This window comes from Engystomops pustulosus, chromosome 2 (assembly GCF_040894005.1).
Source record: "Engystomops pustulosus chromosome 2, aEngPut4.maternal, whole genome shotgun sequence".
Classification (NCBI taxonomy): Eukaryota; Metazoa; Chordata; class Amphibia; order Anura; family Leptodactylidae; genus Engystomops; species Engystomops pustulosus.
The window spans coordinates 169,781,923-169,794,276 of record NC_092412.1 but is presented as its reverse complement, the minus strand read 5'-3'; the positions used below and the strand labels follow the sequence as shown (position 1 = coordinate 169,794,276).

The 12,354-nt window shown below is 38.1% G+C and overlaps 1 protein-coding gene across 9 annotated transcripts in view; it reads left to right on the top strand.

Moving 5' to 3' along the window:
- The window catches only part of PIGW (phosphatidylinositol glycan anchor biosynthesis class W), a 135,607-nt gene extending 126,699 nt beyond the window's left edge, over positions 1 to 8,908 (top strand). For 4 of the 9 annotated variants that reach the window (XM_072137255.1, XM_072137257.1, XM_072137252.1 and 1 more), the window contains 2 exons: positions 5,620 to 5,697; positions 6,201 to 8,908. In XM_072137255.1, the coding sequence (XP_071993356.1) occupies positions 5,692 to 5,697; positions 6,201 to 7,712 (1,518 nt within the window). In that variant the 5' untranslated portion in view covers positions 5,620 to 5,691 and the 3' untranslated portion in view covers positions 7,713 to 8,908. Of the gene's footprint in view, positions 1 to 2,381; positions 2,526 to 5,619; positions 5,698 to 6,200 lie in introns of all 9 variants that reach the window. The other 5 variants (XM_072137259.1, XM_072137260.1, XM_072137258.1 and 2 more) reach the window with 2 other exon arrangements.
- Positions 8,909 to 12,354: the final 3,446 nt, after the last annotated feature.

Sequence of the window (12,354 nt, the reverse complement as noted above, 5' to 3'; positions counted from 1 at the left end):
ATGAGCTGAGCAGCTGGTCGCAAATGGCAATCTGTTCCCATGACCTGACCTGAGGCTGTGTGGTTTCAACCCATTTATTACTATGTGTGATTTGCATGTTGTAATGAATGATGAGGAAAATCCACATATACTGCCAATCAGACAACTTAAGGTTAAAGTACCCTAGGGGGTCTGAAAAAATAGTAAAAAAAAAAAATTATATTAAAAATAAACTAAAAATTTTAATCACCCTTTTTCCCTAGAACTGATACAAAACTACCATATATACTCAAGTATAAGCCCAGTTTTTCAGCACAAAAAATGTGCTGAAAACCCCTTACTTGGCTTATACTCAAGTCTATAAAAAAAAAAAAAAAGTTTACTCACCTTCTGCTGCGGGCTGTATGCTGCGGGCTGTATGCTGCGGGCTGTATGCTGCGGGCTGTATGCTGCGGGCGGGTAGAGGCCTTTAATCTCTTGCATGTGGAGTATGAGTTTGTGAGTTCAAATCCCAAACTGGGCAAAATTTTTTTTATTATTATGTAGAGGATTATTATTCTTATTATTATGGAGATTATTATAATGGAGATGATTATTAGTAATAAAAATTTGGGGTGTGATTAGGGGTGTGGCTTAGGAGGATTCGCCGCGGCCATTTTGTCCCTCTTTTTGTTTCCGGAAATGTTGGGATTATATATTCGGGGGGCAGATTATATATTCTGGGGGGCAGGTGCTGCAGGCTGTATACTGGGGGGGCATGCACTGGCTGGCTGTATACTGGGGCAGGCTGGGACCAATGCATTTCCTATTGGCTTATGCTCGAGTTAATAGTTTTTTGCGTTTTTTTTGTGTTAAAATTAGGTACCTCGTCTTATACTCCGGTTGGCTTATACTGTAGTATATAGGTAAATAAACGGTATCACCGTGTCCCAAAATGTCCGATCTATCAAAATATAAGAACCGTTATTCCCGTTGTTTAATCCCGGAACGGAAAATAGCGCTCTAAGTCGAAAATACCACTTTTTTCGCCATTTTATAAACTATAAAAAATTCTGTGAAGTGATCAAAAGGCCACACAGTTCTTAAAATGGTAGCATTGAAAACTACATCTAAAGTTGCATAAAATGCCACCACCCACAGCTCTGTACAACAAAGTATGAAAAAGTTATTAGTGCTAGAAGATGGCACTACTGGAGGTTTTAATTTTTGTAAATGGGGAAAAAAAACACTTTAAAACTTATACAAATTTGGAATCCCTGTGATTGCACCGACCAAAAAAATGAAGTAGCCTTGTCATTTGGGGCGCACAATGAAAACCGTAAAATCCAAGATCACAAGAATGGCGCAAATGCGTTTTTTTTCACCATTTTAACTGCATTTTGAATTTTTTTCCTGCTTCCCAGTACCATGGCATGGGTTATTAAATACCATCACTATGAAGTGCAATTTGTTAAGCAGAAAACAAGCCCTTGTACAGCTTTTAACTTGAAAAAGTTAAAGATTTTTGAAGGTGGAGAGTACCAAATGGAAATGCAAAAACGAAAAGAACAGAAAATCGGATGCATTTCAGCTCCTCCACAAGCTGCTGATATACAAACACGTCACACTGACGTCACATTATAATGGAATGGCTCCTCTTCTGGTGTGATGTATGTTTGATATATTTTGCTGATTACAATTTGTTTTGTCTTTTAGAAAGTAAATCAAACAATATAATAACACTTGCAAAAAAAAGAGAAGGGGGGCTGGCAATCAGAGGCACACAAAGTGTGTATCTAGAAAGCTTTGTGACGGTGAAGAAGAGTCTTAATATTACTTCCCCTTCTTGTGCCCCCATCCAAAGATACCTACGGAATCTACTCCCCGGCCTCTTTCTAATGCTGCTCATTTCAAAGCCCTGGCATTAATCAAACTTCAGTAATCGGCGCTTAAGAATATGTCGCATAATGTACATGATGTCCGATCGGCGGACCAGCAGTCCGGCTTATTCATTAGGGGTCGTCCAGGCACTCCTCTTTCTTCACAGGCCGCCACTCCCCCGGGATCCAATTGTCACCTTTGTGCATGCGCAGAAAGAGCATGAAGCGGCAGCACTTGCGCACTGGATGCCACGATTGCCGGCATCTAGTGCATAGGAAAAGAACTGGTGCCTGGGGGAGTGGTGGCCTGTAAGAAAGAGGAGTGCCTGGACAGCCCCCTAATGAATAAGCTGGACTGCTGGTCCATCGATTGCACATCATGTTTGTTATGTGTCATATTCTTAAAGGGGTTTTCCCATTTGGGCATTTAAATTTAATTAAATTCATTTGCCATATGTAAACATTTCTACAATTGGATGCTATTAAAAAATATGTTCCTGTGTAAAGATAATTTCTCATAAATGTAGTCATGTTGTCCCTTAGAAACGAGATGGCTTCCTCGGATACGACCACCTCACATTTGGGCAGCGGTGGCCAGAGATGCACTATAGAGCCCTGCCTGAGCACCTGGATTCAGTGATCATTACCAGATGACGGCTGTGCGACATGCAGGAACTCCTTGGACATGTAATATTTTGTTTCTTTGTGCAATCACTCCAGCATAGGTAGCCGTATCCAGGGACACAGTCTTGTTTCTAAGGGACCATATGACTACATTTATGGGAAATTATCTTCACACAGGATCAAATGTTTATATATGGCAGATTAATTAATCTGGTTGTGAATGCCAAGACGAGAATACCCCTTTAAGCGCCGATTACTGAAGTTTGATTAATGCCAGGGCTTTGAAATGGGCAGCATTAGAAAGGGGCCTGGGAGTGGGGGCACTAATTTGGGGTGACAAGTCCTCTTTAAGTTGAGCAATATTATGTTTCTGAGAGTGAAAATTAAACTGGATCGGCAATAATAAATTCTTACAAAGAATTGTGGACTTCTGCTTATTAACCCCTTTTTTCACTCGTTGTAGAGTCTCGCCTACATATAGATATTCACAATGACATTTCAGCAGGTAAATTACATTAGTTGAATCACCGGTAAAAAGAAATTCCTTTTATAGCAGATGGGTGCCCTGTATGTGGGTGGTAAAACGTGTCACCTAGTAAGACATTAGAGTATTCTGAGCAATTTGGACATTGATAATTGCCATTCTTTCTACTGGCCAAAAAAAACCGATTGCCTAGCCAATGTCGGCCTTCACCAACTTTTTCCCCTTCACCACGATGGCACCAGAGAGAGAGATCTGCCCCAGCGCCAGGAAACCTGAGCATATAAAAGAAAGCTCCTCCTGCTCCGCCTAAGTGGTTTCCTGTCCCTGGTAGGGACCTGAGTGGTAACATACCTTATTGGTTGGTGAGTTATTCCAAATTTTCTTTATTTTTGATGTTTCTAGATGATCGTAGGCCCTTCTTTGCTTATTCACTAATTCAGAGGGAAGAGTCGCAGAAAAAAGTGTCACGAAAAGCGCATTATAGAGAATGCAGAGATTACAGTCACAAATTGCCAACAAATTATGATAAGGCATCCTGTACCTTCTGCATTGGATTATTTATGATGGAAGAGTCATCTGCTTGGATTTAATCCAAATGGACAAATGGAAGGCTACTAGGTTAGGTGCTGCTTATGGTTTTTCACATCAACATCAGCCATTAACCGTCAGGATTGACTGCTTCCTTTCCAGTGGTGGAGGAATTCAACAACTTGCCCATGATCTGCAATAAGAAAGACCCTAATTTTTGGGATAAGGTGGTGAAGGCTGACATTGGCAGTGCAGCAAAAATTCCTAGGCAATCTTTCTGGCCAATAGAAAGAATGGCACTTATTCTTTCTTGAATTGCTCAGAATGCTCTAATGTTTTACGAGGTTACACATTTTACCACCCACATACAGGACACCCATTTGCTATAAAATGATTTTTTTTACCTGTGATTCAACGAATGTAATTTACCTGGTGAAATGTCATTGTGGATATCTATATGTGGGTGAGACTGTGCAACAAGTGAAAGAAAGGTTTAATAAGCACAACTCCACAATTCTTTGTAAGAATTTACTATTGCCAATCCCGTGTAATTTTTACTGTAATAATATTGCTCTGCTTAAATATCAGGTTATTGAGCAGATAGAAACACCTGGAATGGGAGGTAATACTAAGACTCTTCATAGCCGTCGCCACCGGTGCCCTTCTGACAGGACCCGGCTGTAACACACTGAGCCTGCATAACAATCCGTACAATAAATCAGAAACATTATTGGACCCGCTCGGTGAACACTGTAAAAACAAAAACAAAACCCGAAAAACACGCCAAAAAGGTAAATTTTTCATAAAATCTCTGCACAAAAATGTTCTAAAAAGTGATCAAAAAAAGTTATGTGCGCCAAAATGGTACCACTGAAAAGAACAACTCAACACGTAAAAAATAAGCCCTAAACTAGCTCTGTCAACCAAAAAATATTAAAGTTACGTCTCCGAAAAGATGGCGATACAAGAACAAATGAGATTTCCTCTATATTAGTTTTTATCCAGTAAAATTGTAAAAAAAAAATGAAAAACTATATAAATGAGGTATCACCGTAATCGTAGTGATCTGTAGAATAAAGATATAGTATTTTTAATGTACAATGTACGACCCCCAAAAGATACAAAAAGAAAGTAAACCAAAATTGACAATTTTCTTTTCACCCATACATTCAATAGTTAATAAAATCTCATCAATAAGCTAATGACCCACTAAAATGAAGTATTTGTAAAGTGCATCTCATGTCGCAAAAAATAAGCCCTTATATGTCCAAATTGCCCAAAAAAAAAGATTGCATAGCCAATAAAATGTGACAATGCATAATCTGCTCTGAATGGCGCAGCTTCCCTTCGATGCCCTGGCGTGTGCCCATACAGCAGGTTACCACCACATATGGGGTATTGTTATCTGCGGGAGGGATAGGGTATCAAATTTTGTGGAACGTTTTGGTATTTTATCCACCGAAAATTTGTACATTTTTTGAAAAACACATTAATTTAGCACAAAAAATTTCCTTTTCAAAATTGCATCCGATTTTGTTTTAACCCCTGTAAAACAATTAAAGGGTTAACAAACTTCATAAAAGTTGTTTTACGTACGTTTAGGGGTATAGTTTCTATAATGGGGTAATTTATGGGGTTTTACTTTTATTTAGGTCTCTCAAAGTGACTTGAAACCTGAGCAGCTCCCTCAATAGCAGGATTTTGCATTCTTTATGAAAATGTGAAAAATTGCACCTAACGTTCAAAGCCCCATAACATCCTACAAAAATATGTATGCATAAAAAACCATGTCCACATAAAGAAGATATTCGGTGAATGTTAGTTATTACGTTTTTGCGGTTATGACTATGTATGGAAAAAGTAGAACATTTTGAAGTTCGAAAATCAAGAATTTTTCCAAATTTTCACCAAATATCTGATTTTCTCATAAATAAATGCAAAACATACCACCAAAATTTTTCAACTAACATGAAGTACAAAGTGTCAAGAGAAAACAATTTTAAAATCACTTGGATATGTTAAAGCGTTCCAAAGTTATAACCACTTATAGTGACACAGGGCCGATTTGAAAAAATGGGCCGTGTCAGGAAGGTGAAAAGTGGCCTCAGCGTTAAGGGGTTAATAACATATCCCTTCTTTATACAGGGACATGATTTCACAGAACAATTTTGAATCTTCTTTTCGATGTAAGAAGACAAGGTATCAAAATTTTGTAATATGAAGGTAACTTTTGAAAATATTTTTCTCATTTGATATATATATATATATATATATATTATACACAAGGCAGTCCCCGGACTATGTACAAGATAGGGTCCGGAAATTTGTTCTTAAATTGAATTTGTATGTAAGTCGAAACTGTATATTTTATGATTGTAGATCCTGACAAAAAATTTTTTGGCCCCAGTGACAATTGGAGTTTAAACATTTTTTGCTGTAATGGGACCAAGGATTATCAATAATCTTAATTACAGACACTTTACAGCTGATTATTGCAATCTGGGACTATAGTAAAGCATTCAGAAAGCTTCACCAGAGGTCAGAGGGGTCTGTCTGTAACTATGGGTTGTCTGTAAGTCGGGTGTCCTTAAGTAGGGGACTGCCTGTATATGATATATATATATATATATATATATATATATATATATATATATATATATATATATATATATATATATATAATTTTTTTTTTTTTTAATGACCACTTTTGTATTCTGTTATCACAGATGACCGAAAAGCACCTCAAAGAGGCATATGTAAGAAACCTCAATGGAACCAGCATCACAGAGATTTCATTAGGCCTAAGTATAACCCCCCTCTGCATCCTTTGCAGGGGTTTGATCTTAATTTACCTTTATCAAAAGTATGGTAATATAGTTCATTCTTGGAAATGGCGCCTATTTCTTGATTATTGTCTGTTAGTTCTTCCACAGGTATTATCCTGCACAGTCCTCTCTAATTTCTTATTCTTAGTGGTGCCATGTATTTCAGTAATGTGCGCATTGGGGTTTTACATGGTATACCAGAACAGGATATCTTACAAAAACAAATCTCTTGGAAATGTTTTGCATTCTTTTTTCAATGCACAGATTGAAGACAAGAAAGTGCAATCTGTCACAACTTTTCGCGTTTTCATTAATTTGCTTACCGCCATTTCCATTTTAGCTGTGGATTTTCCTGTGTTTCCTAGGCGTTATGCTAAAACAGAAACCTATGGTACTGGTATAATGGATTTTGGTGTGGGATGTTTTACTTTTGCTAATGCCCTTATTTCCCCAGAAGCTAGATCACAACATGAAGAAAAAACACGTACATTTTACAGAGTAAAAAAACAACTTCTTGCAGTCTGGCCACTAATTCTTCTGGGACTTGGACGTTTTTTCAGTGTGAAAGCATTAGATTACCATGAACATGTATCGGAGTATGGTGTTCACTGGAACTTTTTCTTCACATTAGCATTTGTAAGGGTGTTCTCATCATTAATATTTACCTTAATTCCAGCTAAAAAAATCTGGGTGGTGGCTACAGCCCTTATTTTCATTTACCAAATGGTTCTGGAAACATCAAATTTAAAGAATTTTATTTTGTATGGCAGTGATGATCAAGGCACAAGACTTGGTTTTCTTAATGCAAACCGAGAAGGAATTTTCTCTATTATTGGTTATGTTGGAATTTATCTGATTGGAGTATACATTGGAACTTATATTCTAAACAAAAGGATGTATGTGAAAGAATGGATTGAGTTATTTGTCAAGCTCACATTATATTCTGTTTTGCTCTTCATATGTATGACCATAGTTCAAATTTACATTGAACCAATTTCCCGCAGGATGACAAACTTAGCATTTTGCATTTGGACTGTCGCACAGTGCATGACTTGGCTTTGCTTTATATTTTTATGTGATATGATCTTGGTATTTGTTAAGTATTTGACACCTGCAAGCTGTGTGCCCAGCACATGGAATGTATACACTTTTAGCCATAGAGGTGAAAAAAATGTCACTCATTTAAAACACCAGAAAAATAATATACATTTTTGTCTAATTGAAGCTATTAATAGAAATCAATTGCTTTTTTTCTTGCACTCAAATATTCTTACTGGTATAGTAAACTTAAGCATCAATACTATTCACAGTGACTGTATGTTCTCAGTTATTGTAATTCTGATATACATGTTTGTTAATTGCTTGATTTCATATATTTTACATGTAAATGACATTACTTTAAAGTGGTGGTGAGTAGTACGAAAACCATTAAATTCATGATTAAAATAAACTAATCAGTTATATTGAAATAAACTACAAACTGAAAAAGGTTGTATTTCATATTTTCTTAATACACAATTCCTATTCATTTTACCTTTTTATACACATCAAAACAACATTTAAAGAAAGGAGATAGTCAATCCATGAAAATTCTTTAACCTGTTTTCTCACTAGACATCTATTTACGGTAAATAAATTCTACCTCCGTTTTATTTTTTATTGATAAATTAACTTCTGTTGTAATGCTGGAAATATTTTCCTGTTACTATTATTCATCAATAAACAGCCATTCTGTTGCTTTTCCACTCAATATAACCCATTCGATCCGTAGTCTGTTATTCATTCTACTCAATAAGAATCCATGCAATACAAGGAAAGAGAAAAAGATGGAGCGATATCATGTGCAGACTATTTCTTTGAAGTGTATATTAACCATCAGTTAGATATGCTCTCACTTTATTTGCTTGTGCAGACTGGCACAACGCATATAGGGGTTATTTGAACCAATGGCCCGCAGCTGTAAGGGTGGTTCCCGAACTCCAGGATCAAATCTTATGTAACATTTGCATTATTGAACATTTCACGGTGCTAGGGCCCTTCCAAAATAGTCCACATTCTATTATCTCTAAAATATTATATTGTCTATATATAGCCCCCCAACTATGTCTAAAGTAAGAACAAAGAGACAATTTTCCCCAATTCAGGAGGTACAGGCAGTCCCCAGGTTACATACAAGATAGGGTTTGTAGGTTTGTTCTTAAATTGAATTTGTATATAAGTCGGAATTGTATATTTTATCATTGTAGTTCCAGCCAGAACTTTTTTGGTCTCTGTGACAATTGGATTTTAAAAATGTTGGGTTATAAGGCTTGTCATAAGAATCAAGATTAACAATAAAGCTTCATTGCAGACACCTTTGATAACTGTTACATCTGTTTATTGTAGCCTAGGACTAAAGCACAATAAATTACCAATATCCAGTGGTCCGTTTGTAACTAGGGGTCGTATGTAAATTGAGTGTTCTTAAGTAGGGGACTGCCTGTATTTAAGTTGGGCCGCAAAATAATATAAACGGATGTCAGGGATATCAAATCCTCCTTTCTGAGATGGTAATTTCATAGTGCTCATCTTAATTCTTGGATGTTTCCGTTGCCATGCTAGATCTTTAAATAGACTCTCTACTAACTTAAAAATTTTATTAGGAATATATACACTCACCGGCCACTTTATTAGGTACACCATGCTAGTAATGGGTTGGACCCCCTTTTGCCTTCAGAACTGCCTCAATTCTTCGTGGCATAGATTCAACAAGGTGCTGGAAGCATTCCTCAGAGATTTTGGTCCATATTGACATGATGGCATCACACAGTTGCATCAGATTTGTCGGCTGCACATCCATGATGCGAATCTCCCGTTCTCCACATCCCAAAGATGCTCTATTGGATTGAGATCTGGTGACTGTAGAGGCCATTTGAGTACAGTGAACTCATTGTCATGTTCAAGAAACCAGTCTGAGATGATTCCAGTTTTATGACATGGCGCATTATCCTGCTGAAAGTAGCCATCAGATGTTGGGTACATTGTGGTCATAAAGAGATGGACATGGTCAGCAACAATACTCAGGTAGGCTGTGGCGTTGCAACGATGCTCAATTGGTACCAAGGGGCCCAAAGAGTGCCAAGAAAATATTCCCCACACCATGACACCACCACCAGCCTGAACCGTTGATACAAGGCAGGATGGATCCATGCTTTCATGTTGTTGACGCCAAATTCTGACCCTACCATCCGAATGTCGCAGCAGAAATTGAGACTCATCAGACCAGGCAACGTTTTTCCCATCTTCTACTCTCCAATTTCGATGAGCTTGTGCAAATTGTAGCCTCAGTTTCCTGTTCTTAGCTGAAAGGAGTGGCACCCGGTGTGGTCTTCTGCTGCTGTAGCCCATCTGCCTCAAATTTCGACGTACTGTGCGTTCAGAGATGCTCTTCTGCCTACCTTGGTTGTAACGGGTGGCGATTTGAGTCACTGTTGCCTTTCTAGCAGCTCAAACCAGTCTGCCCCTTCTCCTCTGGCATCAACAAGGCATTTCCGCCCACAGAACTGCCGCTCACTGGATGTTTTTTCTTTTTCGGACCATTCTCTGGAAACCCTAGAGATGGTTGTGCGTGAAAATCCCAGTAGATCAGCAGTTTCTGAAATACTCAGACCAGCCCTTCTGGCACCAACAACCATGCCACGTTCAAAGGCACTCAAATCACCTTTCTTCCCCATACTGATGCTCGGTTTGAACTGCAGGAGATTGTCTTGACCATGTCTACATGCCTAAATGCACTGAGTTGCCGCCGTGTGATTGGCTGATTAAAAATTAAGTGTTAACGAGCAGTTGGACAGGTGTACCTAATAAAGTGGCCGGTGAGTGTATATAGGTGATGCACTTGATACATATATTAATTTAGGAAGAAGGAACATTTTGAGAAGGGCTATTCTGCCTAATATGTTATGGGAGAGTTTTTTCCAGGTTTTTATCTTTTCTCTTAATGTTGTAATTAAAGGGACGATATTCAACTCGATAAAATCGGATATTGTAGTTGAGATATATATATATATATCTAAGTACTTTATTTTCTGGCCCCCTGTAATAAGTTCTAAATCTTGGGGTTTATTATCTCCCAAAGGATCTAAGGGAATACATGCAGATTTCTTCCAGTTAATATATAGTCCAGAAGCCTGGCCAAAAATATCAAAGACTTCCGTATGGTCTCATAAGGCTTATCAGCACATGTAAAAGAAGCAGCTATTGCAGCAATGAGGTAATCTGAGGGCTATAGTAAAGAAACTACTGAATACAGGTAACAAAGATAATAGGCAAAGTTGTTTTACATCTCAAGAGCTATTGAGTTGTGAAAAAAAACCTTTACAGTTACAGGCAGTCCCCGGGTTACATACAAGATAGGGTCTGTAGGTTTGTTCTTAAGTTGAATTTGTATTTAAGTCGGAACTGTATATTTTATCATTGTAATCCCAGCCAGAACTTTTTTGGTCTCTGTGACAATTGGATTTTAAAAATGTTGGGTTGTCATAATCAATATTAACAGTAAAGCTTCATTACAGACACATTTGATAACTGTTACAGCTGATCATTGTAGCCTAGGACTAAAGTACAATCAATTATCAATATCCAGAGGTCCGTTTGTAACTAGGGGTCGTATGTAAGTCGACCGCCTGTACTCTCTAAGTGATTCTATAGATCTTCTTTGACGTTTGGAAGGAGTCCGCTTGGATTCTGATGACATTGTTGGCATGTGACGTTGAGTCACTGTACATTTCCATCAGACACAAGGGCGGGTTGGAGGCGGTCCTATATCTTTTGCAGATGACAAATCATACTGATGAGGAGCAGAACTTTATCATGACTCTTCTCGAATATGCCCTTAGCCACAACTTCTTTTCATTTAATGGCTCCTACACCTACCTACAGCTCCAGGGAACAGCTATGGGGGCGGCATGTGCACCCTCATATGCCAACCTTTTCCTGGGGTGTTGGGAGAGGGAGCTATTTCATATCCATACCCCGGGATGGGTCTGGTACATTCACAACATCATCGTTAATCTGGCAGGGGGACCAGATGGATCTGAAATTGTTTGTTTTTTTGATAGGCTAAATAGCAACACTTGTAATATCACATTGACTTATGACTGTAATGCCTATACAGTCAATATTTTGGATGTTTATGTAACTCGTGATTTGAATGGGTTCCTATGTACTGATATCTATAGAAAAAAACACTTCTGCTAATGCCTACATTCATTATTCTTCAGCTCATCTCAGATGTACATTGAATGCAATACCACTGGCTAGTTCCTAAGGATCAGAAGAACCTATTCTACGGGTGTATGCTTTGAAGAAAAGGCATCTAATCTCCAACAGCACTTTCTGGATTGTAGTTGCAGTAGACTTTCCATAAAGAAGGCATATAGAAGAGCCAGACATACTAACAGTCTATCCCTGCTGTAGCCGCAGATGAAAAATTCTTCTGCACAACCACCATGACTGGTAATTCCTTTGTATGACCAATGGAAAGAAATGACTTTCATTTTAAGGAAGTAATGGCCTATATTGCTGTCTAATCCGATCCTTAAACAGATACTGACCCGGCAATTGCACAAAAAGAGTGTTGTGATTTTGTTTTTACCTTTTTATTTATTTATTCAGTGTTATCCCCAGGTATTGTTCACCTTCTCCCTATCCTTGAATCATAATGCTGGAATGTTATGTCAATATGATGATATATACTACTGGTATACACTCACCGGCCACTTTATTAGGTACACCTGTCCAACTGCTTGTTAACACTTAATTTCTAATCAGCCAATCACACGGCGGCAACTGAGTGCATTTAGGCATGTAGACATGGTCAAGACAATCTACGGCAGTTCAAACCGAGCATCAGTATGGGGAAGAAAGGTGATTTGAGTGCCTTTGAACGTGGCATGGTTGTTGGTGCCAGAAGGGCTGGTCTGAGTATTTCAGAAACTGCTGATCTACTGGGATTTTCACGCACAACCATCTCTAGGGTTTCCAGAGAGTGGTCGAAAAAAGAAATAACATCCAG